Source organism: Esox lucius, chromosome 2, assembly GCF_011004845.1.
Source record: "Esox lucius isolate fEsoLuc1 chromosome 2, fEsoLuc1.pri, whole genome shotgun sequence".
NCBI classification, from domain to species: Eukaryota; Metazoa; Chordata; class Actinopteri; order Esociformes; family Esocidae; genus Esox; species Esox lucius.
The window spans coordinates 30959340-30976509 of record NC_047570.1 but is presented as its reverse complement, the minus strand read 5'-3'; the positions used below and the strand labels follow the sequence as shown (position 1 = coordinate 30976509).

General features: G+C 46.4%; 1 protein-coding gene across 3 annotated transcripts in view; it reads left to right on the top strand.

Moving 5' to 3' along the window:
* elp4 (elongator acetyltransferase complex subunit 4) overlaps positions 1-16349 on the top strand; it is a 68845-nt gene extending 52496 nt beyond the window's left edge. For all 3 annotated transcript variants that reach the window (XM_010876159.4, XM_010876168.4, XM_010876150.4), the window contains one exon: positions 15732-16349. In XM_010876159.4, coding sequence (XP_010874461.2) covers positions 15732-15857 — 126 coding nt within the window. In that variant the 3' untranslated portion in view covers positions 15858-16349. The remainder of the gene's footprint in view (positions 1-15731) is intronic.
* The last annotated feature ends 821 nt before the right edge of the window (positions 16350-17170 follow it).

The following is a 17170-nucleotide window of genomic DNA, read 5'->3' as shown; positions in this document are numbered from 1 at the left end:
ACATGCAGTCATTTCTATATGGTTAATCAGATTCCCTCAAATTAAAGCTGATAGTCTATACTTTGAAGCCATGGTCATTGAATCACTATAAATTCCAAGTGCTTCAATACAGGGCAAAAAAATACATTTGTCATAATCCATATACTTTTGGAGTTTGCTGTAGATCATTACCTGTGTTGTTTATTTTACATACTTTTTGTTAATCTTTCTCAAGGTTTCTAATTATTTTGGAGCAGACAGCAGGCCTGGTTTAAAATGTTCACAATTTTACCAGTGTGTGGCAGCCAAATAATATTCTGTCTTCCTTCTTTTCCCCTGCCAGTAGACCCCGCCCCTTAGCCCCTCCCATTTGTAGCCCCTCCCTTTACAGTCGTTTCTGTAGGACATGTCAGGTGAAATGCAATAAGACTACCAAGATCTTTTTCTGTCACTTCATTTTCATTATCTTTTCTCTTTTAGCCCTTAAAAGATCCAGTTCCCCACTTGTTGCTTTCACTTTCAATCTCTCACTCTCTCTTCCTCACTCACTCTTTTTTTCTCTCTCTCTATCTTTTTTCTCCGCTCCTTCTCTCTGCCTCCCCCACACCCTCCCCCCAATCCCTGTCAGTCCATCATCATTTTCTAGCTGGAGCTCTCTGTTGCGTGCAGATTGTCTGGACGACAGCCTTTCTTCCCTTTCAGGCTGGATGTCATAGTAGCTGCCTGTGGGTTGTGTGTGTTTATTTAGGGGGTAATTGGTGTGGATGAGAGAGGCAATAAGCACGGGCGCTCCCCTCCGAGAGGGACTAAGAGTGGACAGACTGGGGGGCAGGGGACAACTGGCAAGCCCCTGTCACCCTTGTTGTCTCTGTCCAAGTCCCAGGCTGGGCTCAGTCAAACCCAGGTAAACTCAGAGGGTTCGGTACCTCCATGAGGCGTCCTTGGTTACACATGGCAGGTGGAGTGTGTGGTGGAAGGTGTGGGTTTGTTTGTTTTGGAGTGGGGGGAGGGGGTCGTAGTCTCGTGGAGTGTGTGGGTTTAGTGTGCGCGCCCTCGCGCGTATCCGGCCTCAGCTCTCTGTTCAGCGGACCTCGAAGGAAGGCCTTTCACTGTCCTGGGCTCCCCGACCACTGGTCTTCAGCCTGTGTGCCCTCCAGAGCTACCTAATGATGTCACTGGCTGCCTCATCGTTTACATGCCATTTGCTGCCTCATATCCTGTGAAATTCAATTGCACATCTCACACTGTAGCCAGAGAATGGGATTTCTCATATTTTCCTCTCGCTTTGTCTCCATTGCTCCCCCTCTCCCTTCCTTTCTTTTTCTTTCTCGTAAACGTCCGCAGCTCTAGAAAATGAAACTGCTGAACTGTATGTCTCTGAGATGTTGAATGGAAATGGGGTCGCTGTCTACCGGTTTTTGGTTTGTGATATTATGCACGGTTCATTTTCTGTAATTAATGCAGACTGGCCTCGTCCGCTTCAGGGACGGACTTTGAGTTGCTAATGGTGGCATTATTCAGCTTTCTGGTTTGTCCCCAAAAGTGCTTGGCCGAATCAAACAGGCCGCTGTGGGGTAATTGAGGCCCTCTCCATACCCCCTGTGGTGGCCAGCGCAGAACTGTAATCCCCCCAAAACTCCTACCCGGTCCCAGTCTGGCGGCCCGCCCAGTTCCCAGCACGGCTCTCCTCATCACCACGGCCCGGAGGACGAAGAGTCTCACATCTCAATGTGCTGCTCATGTTTATTCCACCTGTTCGAAGGAGATGTTTGATGTAGTAATTAGGACAGAACAAGAGTCAGTCATGTGGCACATTTAGCAGACAGTTTTTTCTTCTATTTTCCTCAGAGTGAAACGCAGTCATGCGTGCATACATTTTACAAGGATGGTCCCGGGATCCAAACGCCCTGGCCTGTTGTGCCAACTGGGTTGTAGTTTTAGCTTGTGTTAGAACATACTACAGGACATAAACAGTACGGTCTGACAAACCCTCTGTGACAGAACCTGAGTACCTGCAGGGACCCCCCCCCAACGCACCACACCTTCTGTCTGACCTCTGGCCTCATACTGAACACCCCTCCAGTCCCTCTGACACATGACCTCTGAGTCAGACTGAGGTGAGATCCCAGACATGCCTAAAACATTATCTATACTCAGCACTGGGGCTAGTCTAAATCAAGCGCCTCTGTTTGAGACGGAGGTTATTCATATGGGATTACAGATACCCGAGATTTCATAACCTCTGTATGAAGCCTCCTAAGTATGTGGTAATGCCTGGCATACAAGCCCTCTTCAGTATTTAAAAAAAATATATATTCTTCTGGAAACTGTCACGTTTTGGGTTTTCCCCTCAACTTGGCCGCTGGTGAAATGCCACGATAAGTGTCATGGCCCCAAATGCTACCATGTGCAATTAAGGGTCTAATTTGAGCTTCGGCAAGTAGGTTACTCACATTGTATGGCTGTGGTGCCAACAGCCAGCCAGTGCTGTGGGTCAGATGGAAGCTCGTGTGTTTCAGGTAAACCGCGGCGATGGAAAAATCCACAACACCGTGCATGACAGTTTTCAGCTTGGGGGTGTGGCGAGAACAGGAGACAGGTTGGCCGAGGTGACGCCTTATCTCCTCTGACATTGCTGTACACCCTAAAGGTGACTGACCGTGTCAACCGTCTACCCAGGGTGCACTTCACCTACCCGTTGTTGGATTTATACAGCCCAGCCACCTGCCTACAGGACGGGAGGGAGAAAAGGGGAGGAGCGATGGGGGGGCGTCTGGTGGAGGGCTACCGCAGGGTTGTACTGTCTGGTTTTCTGTCTCTTGTCGGGGGAACTGTGGTAATTCACTGCAAGGCAAACCTTGTCTAGCTATACCAACATTTGACGGACGCTTGCTGTCACTAACAGCTTCAGAACTCAACGATTTCCACACATTCGTCGTCGCGTTTAGTTTTTTATGGTGTTTTCCATTTCTCTCCGTGGGTCGGTCTCGGCTCTCTGACTGTCTCGTGTGGTGGGGTGTTGCCAGCTCTGATGGATCTGGATGTCATGTCCCCCTGGCTGAACGCGGTCAGGAGTTCAGTGGGTTACCAGAACAGGCAGGCCCATATCCCTGTGATCTCATTGGACGTCCACGGGGGCGCTGAGCTCCCCTCTCCCGCAACTTTGTGTAACCTTAAAAAACATGACCTCCCTTTTCAGGGGCACCACAAGCGAGGGAGGGGGGGGTTGTGCAGTCAGACCGGAGGCAGTCTGTGTAACAGAAGTTCCCATGTGTAAAGTGTGTCTACACATGAGAAGAGGGTTTCTCCATTCAGCCACTGTGTATTCTGGTCATGAACAGTAGTGGTGGTTCTTGGCTGTCGTCGTTCATAGCGCCCTTGTTTTAGTTACATCAGATTTTCTACGTCTGTTCATGGCGAGCCTATAGTCAAGCTTTTAAGGATGAGGCTTCATAACCAATCCTCCGGTCAGATGGAGGTGGGTTCTGTTCACATGTTTTGCGGAGGCGGCTGTTCACGCTGTCCGCTTCAGTGTCTGCCTTCGGAGTCTCTCGACTGGTGTGCGTTTCGTTGACCGCATCATGCCTAAGCGTTTTCTACCTTGAGTCGATGGTCTTATTGCCTGAGTTCAGGTAATCCCCCCCGGTCTCTCAGGTTTGTCGCCTGGTGAATGGGACCGCGGTCAAGTGTCTGTGTGGGCTGGCTGGTCTAACTCAGCACTGACGGCTGACTGTGGCCAACATGCCTGTTGCTGTGAATGAGGTTACTCCGGGCAACACCTTTTCAGCCTGGTCCTATGAAGTCTCCAGTATGGTGGTCTTTGTCCGCACAAGGGCCTCCTGTTTTGTGGGCACTATCGACTAGTGATGGATTGCACCCACTCCTTTTGATTCCCGCAGTCAATCACTTACACACCCGACCACGCACGCACACTCTCTTCAACTCAGCCCATAAATCTGCACCCCAAGAGGCAGTACACACACACACAAGCACACCCCCACACACACATACACGCACACCCCCACACACACACACACACACACTCTAACGACACTGAAACGCACGCAAACTGTATCACATAATCAGATCCTGAACGCCCTTCTACTGCAGCCAACAAGCCTGTCTCAGGACTCCACTGTACGTCCTCCTCTCCTCTCCTCCTCTCCTCCTTTCCCTCTCTTCACTCCTCCTCTCACATCTCCCCTTTTTCGCCTCTCTTCCTCTGACCTTGTCCTCACCTCTCCCCCTCTTCACTCTCTCCTTCGCTCTCTTCTCTCCTCATCTTTTCCCATTTTCTCTCTCCTCTCACCTCTCCTATTCTCACCTCTCCTCCCATCCCTTCCCTCTCTTCTCCTCCCACCTCCTCTTCTTCCCTTGCTGTGCTGCTCTGCTCTGCTCCTGAGTTGGACAGGGTTTGCCTGGGAGCCATCTCATCCCAAGGGGGTCACCCTCTCACCTGATTTGGCACAGCGACCTCACAGCCAGTGTCTGCCTTAGAAACCTTGAGCCCAAAAACTGCTTGTAAATCCTCATCAGTGGAGAGGGAAGAGAAGGACGAAGCTGGTGGGGGGATGAAATCTCTTTGTTTAGGACGGCCAAGTTGGACAAGGCAGCACAGTGAATTATGTTTTAAATATCAACATAAACCTGGAGGGGAGGCGGGTGTGTGTTTGTTCACCTTTTACTGAACTGATAAGAACCAAAATCTTGGCAAGGATGCAATTTAAATGTAAGCGTACCCATAAGGAAATACAACGTTTTTGGCTTAGGGGTTAGGTTTATGGCAAAAGTCAAATTGCGGTAACATCAATTGAATTGTATTATAAAGCATTTCTAATACTTTCATTATGTTGCTTTAACTAAAATGTTTCATTTGTAGTAGTTTAGTACTTTTCCATTACGTTTCTTTTTTAAAAATATTTGGTATAGCATTATTTCTGACTTGAAAAAACATAAATGAGATCGGCTGGTTGCGGGCCCATGTCTTGAGCCCGTGGCAGGCTACAGCACGTTAGAATGATCCCATTAGTACCCAAATGAATTCACCTAGAGAGCCGAAAGGCTTTGTAACTGAGAACAGATAAACTGGTTACATTGTTTATGGTCCAACAGTCCTGCCTGAGAGTGAGCGACCCACGGGCCTATTTGGCGGTGACTGTCCTGGCGTGCGGGGCTGGTGGAACGACGTGTTAAGCTTGATCTTTGTTAGCCTCATCCTTCCAACCCAAGCCTCTTAAACCTCGGTGCTGATTTCAGTATGTGACAAATCTCCACGGGGATGCGGAGGGCGAGCGTGCCTGATGTCTTCATGATACTCTCCTCTTTGCACTGTAGCTGGGCGTCGGACTCATGGTTTAAGGGGTATAGTGTTTATTTGGAGTGTAGGGGCTAGTGGGGCCGGTGTCATAATCTATGCAGCCATTTTCTTTGCTACAAGCCTATTTGAATGGAAGGCAGCACTTACATGTGTTTGTACCCTGCGCCCCCCCCCCCCCCACACACACTCCCCCCTCCCCCCCCCCCCCCCCCCCTCCTCTGCCCCCGGGCTCCATGTCACCCCGGGGAAACATGGCTGCCCGCGCCCTCTGCCTGTGCCGCGATCTATAACGCCAGCGTCACCCCCCTCGTCCTTCCCCACTGGGGTCAACACACCCTCACCCCTCACCCATTGTCCCCTAACATCATATTGCCCGTGGTCTAAGCTAGTGTGCTGCCCTCTAAAAAGGGATGAAACTGAAAGCGGGCGGCTGCAGTGGGTCGAGTAAGTGTTACCCCCGTGTACCGGTTTGTGTTTTGTTTGCGTTACAAGAAGGGATAGAAATGTATTCTTTTTTATTTATTTGATTCGATTTTTTTTTTTTTATCTACAATAAATGTAATCTATGAAGTCAATGTGAAATTAGAATTCTGTGCATTTTTACAAAACAAAATATAGTTGTTGCATAAGTAGTCATTGTTGAGGGCAAACCTAAATATCTTGAAGAGTGAAGTGCAGCTTGAAAAATCACCTAAGCTGCACACTTTTTGAGAAATGTTTGGCTTGACATGATAATATCCACAATATTGAAAACATTTGTAATGTCTGTCAGTCAAGTACTGCATTTCAAGCACATACAGTATAACTGCATTGATCAGGAAGGTTTTCTAAAGTTTCATAGAGAAAAGCAGTGATTGGTATGTCACTGCAATTCCAACAACTGGCCTCATGGTATGGGTGGCCTTGACACTGGATGCCGTTAATTACTGGCATATTCTTGCAGAACCTTTAGTCTGCTATAAACCCGACACTGGAGATGCATTATTGAGCAGGATAATAGCTATCAACCATCAAAAGGCCAAATCAACAAGTTGATTTACAGAAATAGAATGCATTCTCAATGGAGTGGAAAATTCACCGTTTTGAGTCTATGGCTATAAATGCTGTCTAGCCATGATCAAGACCTTAACAGAGTCTGGATAGTTTAGAAATTAATTCTGGCTAAATATTGTATTATCCAAGTGCAGTTACTGCCAAAGCCATTTCTGACTTGTATTGAGGTTGAAATCGTATTTAATTAAGGTATAACATTTTACCAGACGCTCGTTTTAGCAGGACTGAGGACTTTTTTTCCCCGTTGATATTTGCATTTGTTTCACTGTTGTTCCTTTTGGATGTTACGGAGTAATTTCCATAACAATGTACTAGGGGGGTGGATACTTATTCAGGCCACTCTACATCTCCCTGTGCTTCCTTCCTCCTAAAAGATACTGACACGGCTATCTACCGACAACTAGGTGTCTTCACAGCTACTGACAGGGCTGACCATATTGTAGGGGGATGTGATCCCGATGAAGGGTCTTTTCTTCTGTTACACTTTTTCTGTCTTGGTGCTATACCCGTTTACCTTTATCATGACCGTTCTGGCAGGTTTTCCCCCTATAACTGTCATTTATTAGTTAATCTTATTTCAGGGACATGACAAATGTTTAGGGCAAATGCATGTCTGCATTGGCAACAGATGCCATTTGTTATTGGTATATTTTAATTTGAAGCATTGTGTGTGAGTGAGGCCCGGTATCTAACTTTCCAAGTGGCATGGAGTACCAGTGACGCCTGGGTGTCTGGCCTTAGTAAAACATTCCATTTTATATTAAAAACCCAGTAAAAATAATTGCATCTAATCAGTTTCCTGTTTTAACAAGTTGTTCGACAGTAGTTTTCTTGCACTTTTTATTGTTGGTTTCATATGCGTTTCATGGCTGTGATTTCCCCCAAAATACTGCCAACTCATCATCCTGCCTGGTCTGTCAAAAGCATCAGCTACTGAGCAGAAGAGATGCAACTCCAGTGTTTCGGTGTGTGTCTCTGCCTGTTTGACCTGACAACAACCCAGCTCGCGTCCAAGCCTTGCCACTAATTAAAGTTGGTACCAGTAGAAAATATGGAACATTAGGTTTTATTGCCTCCCCCAATGCAGTAGGGGAGAAGACTGTGGATCACTTTCGAGGTATTTATGCGTGCATGTTAAGGCTTGCCTTGACAAGCTATTTGACGTTTCCACGATCATAAATGCAAATTTGCACAAAAAGAATATTGCGATATGTTCCAAACAGTACGATATCTTATCAATATTACAATATGTAACTGTAGCATTATTTCCCCTATTACTGACAGGTAGAGCTCCCAACGTCTCTGACGCTAATGGCATTACACTGACTGTACTTCAAAGATGTGTTTTTTCGTAGAGATCCAGCTTTGAAACAAAATCACTCTGATTGGCACAGGGTGCGGTGTGTCACTAACGGTGGGCAACATGTCAGCTCGCTATTGGCTAGTCTTCTTTCTCTACACATACTTTTCTGTGCGTACAACAACTCTGTCTCTGTCTGTCATTTTTTCTGTGCCCTTCCCTGAGGTTATCTTGGGTCAGACAAGCAGGTGAGGCACAGAACAGGTGACATTCAGTCCAGTTAGTGAGAGGGTGTGGCGTCTTCTCACGACTGAAACATGAGACCTGTTTAAAATGGCTCCCTCTGTTTCTGCCCCACCTGCCCAAATATGCTGTTAGCTCAGCTAGTCGCTGTCGCATCCACCGTCCTTTTTGAAATTGAGGTTTTACAGCAACGCAACTTTATTATTAAGAAACATTATATACATGAGAGAGTTCCCAAGTGAAGGTGAATCGTGAGCTGAGCCACAGTAAAAGTAAAAATTCCCCAGTCGTAAGGTTATTCTGGGGTTACTACGAACCAGAGATCTTGTTACACTCTCTCTAGCATCACAATAGAAGATGAAGGCAGAGCTTCTCGTCAGCTTTTGTTATTTCCAGGGTGGGCTAGAATTACCAACGTAATGGGATTTCAGAGAGCTGCTTCTGCATTTTCTCCATCTGTCTGACTAGCGGAAGTATTCTCTGAAATTGCTGTTGCAAATGTGATAGTTTCCTGGAATAGAAAAGATCATCACCTGATTATGTGGGGTTTGAGTTAGACAGAGTTAATACTCGTTCCTCTAACTCTGACAAATGATTTCCCACACAATGCTGTGTAACTCTATCGCAGCTAGGGATTAAGGTTTGGGGAGGTGATTCAGAGTCACAGCCTGAAAGGAACAAGCCCGGTGACTGGCAGAGACATTTCTACTCGTTTTCAGACAGGGAAACTTTCTCCAACATTTTGGACATACGGCCGAAAGAACAGATTGCATTGTGGGATGGGAGGGATATTGGACTGGTGTTATGGAAAGCAAATATTTAACACTGGCTGCACTGTAGCCACAAGCAGAAGTGAGAAGAAAATTGGGTCTGGATATATGAAATGACCAGTGGAGGGTTTCACTGGACAGACCTACTTATACAGTAGGTCTGTGTCCATCACCTCCATCTACAATTTGGAATTCCACCAACAAAAAAAAATATTGGTTCCTGTAATGCATTTTTTATTTGTTTTTGGAAATATTATTATATTAGTTTTTTTGCTGTTTAGTGTTACTTTTTTTTTGTCCAGCTATCTTTAGAAAACGTCCCTAAAATGGCTGATTCGTATTGTCTATGTTTCAAAATTCCTATCGCAGTTTACAAGTTGTACACAGGGGGCTAATATGTTTTTTGAAGTGCAAACAAAATATTGCCATAATTTGTGGTTTACAGTAAATAATCATGCTAATTTCTCTTAGCATTTTCTTACATTGACTAATCTGATTGGAGCGGCCAGACCAACAGTCATGTGTTCCAACACGGTGGTGGGTTTCCCAGAATTCTAAGCAGTTCAGTGACACATCCAGGGTCCTAGTCAAAGAGTGGCTAAAACTCATGTGGAAAAAATTACTTGTTTAATTAGCACTTAATACCTCAGTCATTAGCAGTGCTCGTATTGCCTGTGGAATGTCTTTGATGCAGGGATGCGTTTTTTCCCCAAATCAAGACAAAACTATCTGCTTACATGAAGTGATTCAAACAGTTAAACATGTAACTTGTCCTTAAGTTTGAGCATTTCTTTATTTTTAGTAATTTCTTTTTAAAGAATGAACACTCACTCTCCTTTATTGTTTTTATAACTTTTTCGTTGTAATCATAGGGAGACCGGTAAAGAGGGGATATTGTGGTGGAGGGTAAAGGTGGCCATTAACCACGGGTCAATTTTGTTCAAACGCCATCATCATCTCAGAGTTCTGCTCTAGGATCAGAGACCCTCGTCCGAATAAGCTCACCCTGTTTGAGCTACAGCGTTTTATGTGACCAGCTATGCCCATCATCTTATACAGTGTTCAGAGCCGAGGCTTTAGGTGGGCTGGTGTTTGAAGGGGGGCTGGTAATAGGCTGTAGGGGTTTTGACCATTGTGAGGAGATATTAGTAACCCTCTTAGGCAAAGCCAGTCTCTGGGCCTGCCCCAGAGGGCTCATTTGAAGTGCTTAGCCCTCATTTGGGGCTTTGTGGCACTCCTCGCCCCCTTGCCCAATGACATGTCCCCCTTCCACCCCGGCCAGCCCCTGTGGGTTCAAAGCTGAACAGAGCAAGCAACCTTTACACCAGCTAGCGCTCCTATACATTACGTACATACACACACCAGCTAGCGCTCCTATACATGACGTACATACACACACCAGCTAGCGCTCCTATACATGACGTACATACACACACCAGCTAGCGCTCCTATACATGACGTACATACACACACCAGCTAGCGCTCCTATACATGACGTACATACACACACCAGCTAGCGCTCCTATACATGACGTACATACACACACCAGCTAGCGCTCCTATACATGACGTACATACACACACCAGCTAGCGCTCCTATACATGACGTACATACACACACCAGCTAGCGCTCCTACACATGACGTACATACACACACCAGCTAGTGCTCCTACACATGACGTACATACACACACCAGCTAGCGCTCCTACACATGACGTACATACACACACCAGCTAGCGCTCCTATACATGACGTACATACACACACCAGCTAGCGCTCCTACACATGACGTACATACACACACCAGCTAGCGCTCCTATACATGACGTACATACACACACCAGCTAGCGCTCCTATACATGACGTACATACACACACCAGCTAGCGCTCCTATACATGACGTACATACACACACCAGCTAGCGCTCCTATACATGACGTACATACACACACCAGCTAGCGCTCCTATACATTACGTACATACACACACCAGCTAGCGCTCCTACACATGACGTACATACACACACCAGCTAGCGCTCCTACACATGACGTACATACACACACCAGCTAGCGCTCCTACACATGACGTACATACACACACCAGCTAGCGCTCCTATACATGACGTACATACACACACCAGCTAGCGCTCCTATACATGACGTACATACACACACCAGCTAGCGCTCCTATACATGACGTACATACACACACCAGCTAGCGCTCCTACACATGACGTACATACACACACCAGCTAGCGCTCCTACACATGACGTACATACACACACCAGCTAGCGCTCCTATACATGACGTACATACACACACCAGCTAGCGCTCCTATACATGACGTACATACACACACCAGCTAGCGCTCCTACACATGACGTACATACACACACCAGCTAGCGCTCCTATACATGACGTACATACACACACCAGCTAGCGCTCCTACACATGACGTACATACACACACCAGCTAGCGCTCCTACACATTACGTACATACACACACCAGCTAGCGCTCCTACACATGACGTACATACACACACCAGCTAGCGCTCCTATACATGACGTACATACACACACCAGCTAGCGCTCCTACACATGACGTACATACACACACCAGCTAGCGCTCCTGCACATGACGTACATACACACACCAGCTAGCATCCAACCAATGGTCTTATTTCCCCCAAACCCATCCAACCAATGGTCTTATTTCCTCCAACCCATCCAACCAATGGTCTTATTTCCTCCAACCCATCCAACCAATGGTCTTATTTCCTCCAACTCATTCAACCAATGGTCTTATTTTCTGTTGTCCTGCCCTCATCCTTCATTTCCAGGTGTCTTTGTTTCCAAAATGTTGGTGCCAGTCATTGGCAAAATGTATGTGCTTGGTGGGAGTCTGTCTTTATGAGACTCATCCACTAATCTCTCGCAGACAGACTACGTAAAAAAAAATGTAATCAATGAAACAACTGTTTTCTTGTAATTGCGAGCAACATTTCTGTTGCGGTAGAGAAATCCCAAATACGCAGGTGTATCTGCACGGGCAGACTTGGCACATTGATCACTTTAAATGAGAGAGAGTGGAGCTTTTCATTCCAGTTCTGAGCTCATCTCTTAACACACATGGACCTTAATCAAACATTTGACCAATTACGGGATACTTTAATCAATTTGAATAATACAAATTTCCCGGGTTACCCAAGGTCACTCATCCAGTGATCAACACTGTTAACATGACTATGTGGGATTTCTCCCAGCTGGGAATGTACGCTTTCAATATTCTGCACAAGCTGCGTACCGAAACCGTCTAACTACTGTGTGGATGCATGGATTTAGGGTTGCCTTTGTTTTTATCAAGAAAGGATTCCAGGGTGAACTGATGGCAGCTTTTGTTGTCATCTCTTTATACTCTGTCAGCAGGTCAGAGGGATGTTTGCATGCTCTCCTTGTATTTGTCTCATCTTTACCTCTCCTCCTCTCCCTCCATCTCTTCCTCTCATTCTATCCCTATCTCTTGGTCTCCCTCGTTCTCTCTCTCTCTTCCACACTCTCCATCTCATCCTGTCCCTCCCCCTTCCAATCGCTCTGTCTCCCTCCTTCTCTCTCCCTTTGCCTCTTTCACTCTTTCCCTGTTGTCATTTCCCGTCGGTATATTGACGGCACCAGTCTTGTCTCTGTCCTCAACTTTGTCGTCGTCATCGATTGCTCTGGTCTGCCCCTGAACTCAAGGTTAGGGGAGCAGCTCCAGGATCGGTTTGACCTTCTGTTTCCCACCTTCTCTGTGGGGGTCTGCAGGCCCAGAGTAACCCACACACACACACACACACACACACACACGCACACACCAGGCAGGAGGTTAGGATTCTAGGTGCGTGACAGCCCGACAACGGTGCGATGTGTTTCCTGTCCTCACCCACTGAGGAAAGATGTATATGCGATTGATTTTCTCTCTAGCCAGTTTCCACTTCAGTGCACTTCGCAGGACTGAGTCCTGGCTTGATCAATTCTTTGTTTTTCTTTTCCAATCACACTTGAATGAGCTACAGGCACCAGAGGTCAGAGAGGCGAGGGTTTGGGCAGGGGGAGACGCAGGCCCCCGGAAGCATAGGGAGGCCCTGTGACAGCGTGTTCTTCTGTCTTGTGGGGGTGTGCATTAAAGTCCCATGGAAAAGAAAAGGCACATGTCATTGTGGATATCGTGAAAGGGGCCGGTTCTCTCGACAGGTGTTCAGTTTACTCTGTGTCTACCGAATCGCTTAATCCTGTTAAATTGACCCCATGGATTTTCAGGTATTTTCTGTGCTTACCCTCTCTCACCTTAGGTTAAGCATGGCCTTAACAACAGTCCCTTCTCCAGACCATCTCTTAGGTGACCCTGAAGCTCCTCGCCTCTAGTCTCCTGGCTCAACCAGGCTTGATCTCCCCCGTAGATAACCTCTGGGCTTCCTGTTTCCGGCCTGTTTCCTCCTGTTGCCTGACGGGCACGTCTACAGCCGGTGTCTGGTGTCCCGGATCCAATGCAATTCCTGAACCGCAGGAGCCATCTGAAAATGCTGTGGTATTGGCTGCAAGGGATCTAATGTATGGAAGAAGTGTTTGATTTGACTGGCAGTACCGAGCAGTTAATTAACACTTAATAGTTTGGAGGTGGCCTGATAGGGTGTGCATAGTCATAGTCTTGTTAGTCTCCGTGAGTCATCCAGAATGCTCAATTGGCCGTTTGACAGACTGACATACCAGACCTGAAGTGCTGCAAGAACTACTGAAGTGGGAAGGGGATGGGCTTAAGTGGCTTTTGTATTTCAACTTTATTTCACAGTGCATTTGGCAGGTCTCGATAATCTCTACAAGACATTTAGAAATGTTTTCTTGCATGCAATGGCATTGGTACAGTCTTGTAGGTTTTTAATATTTAATTCATTTAATTATTTAATTTAATAGATTATTTTAGAATCTATGAACCACCAACAGTTAGCCAAGCTTTATACACTGTAAAAAGTATCTGTCTAACTCATTAAATTGAGTAGTGACTACTCAAACATCTACTACAAATGCCTGTATAACTCATGTTGTTATTTAAGTACAACACACCTGATTTATCTGTGCTGCATTCATTTATAATAATTTTTGTTACGAATACTTTAAAGTGCCATGAGACTCTGTTATTAGAGCTTTGAGGGAAATCCAGTTTAACTTTTAGATCCTACAATACGACAAAGCCAAATAGTTCTTTCAAGAAAGTGAAACTCAGCCCAGAGACTAATGCAGCATGTGCTGCCACTGCTCTTCCTCCAGCTCCGGCCAGAGGAATGAGCAGTGTCTCCGGCTAGAAAATGCCTGCTATTGTGGGTACAAGTGACAGGCTGTCAGGTTAAACAAATGGAAAGGTTACTGTAAACTGGTTACACAAAATATAGTTATAGTTAAAATAAGTTATACGGGTGACACTCTCTCTTTTTATTTGTTTTGATGTATTATTGTTGAAATACTCCCAGTTACGTGATTTGTGGTAACGTGTTTCCACAAAGTAATTCAGCTGGCTCCAGGGTAGCGAAGTGGACCGGCCATGTCCACCCTTGGGGTCATTGTAGAGAGAGATAGGGAAGTTCTGAAAGAAGCATCCAATTTGCCTCACGTTCTGACGCTGTTAACCTCTGTACCGAAACACCTAGTCATTACAGGAAAGATGAGTATCTCTGGGAGGAGAGGAGCTCTCGATAAGCTGCATGCCTGAAAAGGGGGTGGGGGTCCCAGAAGGTTTACAGGGTGGGGTTGGAAGGATGGACCACTGGGTTTTAGATGTCAGGTAATTATAGGGTTTTATATTTAGGTCCTGTTGAGAAGAGTGTACCGCTATGTGCCCCCATATCGCCTCACTATGCCGAAAAACACACATCTCCACAGTACACAACCAGGTAACACTCGTACACACATACTGAATCTGTATTAACCAGATGCTCACTTTGATCCCTGAGATTCCCGAAACAGCCTTCTGTCCATACATGCTCCCCCCTGCACAAAGACCTCCACCCCCCCAGCCTTAATACCAAAACACACTCACACACACACACACTCAGCCTGCTCAAAACCTTTTCCACACATTAGCGGCCACTCTTGCGGCCCTCCAAGAGGACCAGGGCAGTCACCCTTAGCCTGTTGAGTGGTTGGCGTGTTAGCATCGAGGCTTTACGTGAGTTGGTCTCATTAGCTTAACGTCTTTGTGTTATGTTGGCACAGGGCAGCTCCAAAGATTAACCCTGCCTGCTGGGGAGCAATTTACTCTAGCTGCTAAAGCGCTTGATTCGAATGACTCTGGTATTAACCAAACCATTGTCACTTGTGTTACATATAGCGGCATTTATGCAATTCACCCCCCCCCCCCCCACACACACATACACACCCACACGTCCAGATACTTACACACGTAAACATACACGCACACCAAAATACTACCGACACAAATGCAACTCATACAACCCATGGATACACATTCCTTTAAAACACGCCTTCACAAAGTGCAAGCACTTACACAAACCTTTTCCTTCTGAGCTGTCACAGAGCTAAATCTCTCCGAGGCATTTGGTGTCACGCTAGCAGGTTTTCTCCACCCTGGCCGTGCTGAGCGGAGTGCTGAAGCATTTAATACGATTTCAAACCCTACATGGGCTATCTGAACACAACATCACTTGCCTGGAGAGGGCCATCTCCCCCTCTCTCTCTCTCTTTTCAAGTTAAAGGCTTCATAGACATGGGAAACTTGTGGATGATAAGCAAGACATATCTTTAAACTGGGTGTTTCGGATACTGAATATTGGTTGGCTGAAATACTTTTATTCATTGTGAGTCTGTATGATTTGAGGGAGATATGTGTATGTGAAGTGGTTGTAAGTTTGGCAGGAGATTAGGGATTGTTCTGTTTCCACCTAACTGTTTGGCCACTGGGCCCATTGTCCGTCTTGCCAGATCTCTTGCCAGGCTTGCATGTGGCCTCGCTCACTGAGTCTGTGCGTTCTCCATTTTGGTTCAGTCACAGTGGTCTCTCTCCTCTTTTTCTGTACAGAGACTACATCTGCCTCCAGACCTGTCAGAGACAGTGAGTCGCGTGTCGCATGGGGGGCTGGCCGGGGCAGCCATGCTGGGCTCCTCGGGCTGTGGCTCCGCCGGCAACAAACACCTGGACTTCTAGAACACCCATGAGCAGCGTTGCCAAGGGCAACCAACACCTGGACCCCTGACCCCTTGCCCGGTATTCTCTTGGCATGGCAACCATGGCATTACGCACTGTTACCCTGCAGCCATTTACACCACTGTCACTTAGTCAACTGTTTCCCTGACAACTGTTTTTCGCCTGCCAACCACGCCCCCCCCCCAACCAACTGTCCAATTGACCCAGAAATCCCCCCTTTCCCTCCTAGGACTGTTTGACATTTTATGTTTTAGTCATTTAATAAATGCTGGTGTCCAACACAATGTACGCATTGGACTAATGAGGCAAAGATACTCCAGGGAGTCATAGAGCTATGCTGCATCTATATTGTAAGTCCTTGCACTTGTCCATACTGCATTCATCCTGTCTGACCAGTACCGGATGTGCCAATCTGCTACAGCAAGATTCTATCAAAGGGTTACTTTAAATAGTTTTTTGGTGGCGGGGGTGGGGTTGAATAAATTTGTTTAAAAAAACACTAATCTCAATGTTTCGTTTTTTTATTGTCTATTGAAAACATCTGAGGTTTGTGTCGTAGCACCCATTCTCCACTGATCTGCGGTCTGTCTCTCTTTTATCTATTCATGGTTATGGTGAGAATGTGGCTAGGGTAAGCTGACCCTAGAAGGGGGCAGGCTGAGTGAGGGGGAGTTGTGGGTGGAGGCACAGTCTGAACTTGGGCGTAGGTTTTCGCAGCTTGCCAGTCTTCTTATCTGGAAGTACTGCTCTGCAATGACGAGACCAAAATAATTAGGTCAGACAGTGACGCTGAATGTAGCGCATGTAAAATCTTTTCCCTCGTTGGTGTCGGCTTGGATGTGTTGGTCTGTAAGACCTAGTAAGAACCGGTACTGTTTCTAAAGATCAACAATTTGAGTGAGTTGAAAGGGTTGTATGGGTCTTGACAGTTTTATGCCTGACTGGAGCACAGCACAGAGCTTTCAAACCCAGAGACGCAACATCAGCCTTCCAGGTCCACATCGGGTGTGGGGTTTCACAAGCCCATGGGAGAAGTGACAAATACATCCTTAGTTGTTTTCTCTTCAAAATCTAAATGCAAATCCCCAAATCCAGCTCATGTTTTAGTAGCTATACCTGTCAGTACTCCACCCATGTGAAAGGGACAAAATGACACCTCCTTTTTTGTCAAAAACTGTTTTATATCTAAGCAGTTCGGCGTCACACAACTGTCAAACCCAATGACAAGAGAATAAGTTGTTCCCCCTAATGTCACCATGACACCTACTAGTGGAATCGAGGATTTCTCAGTGAAGCAGTTTTTGCCAGTGTTC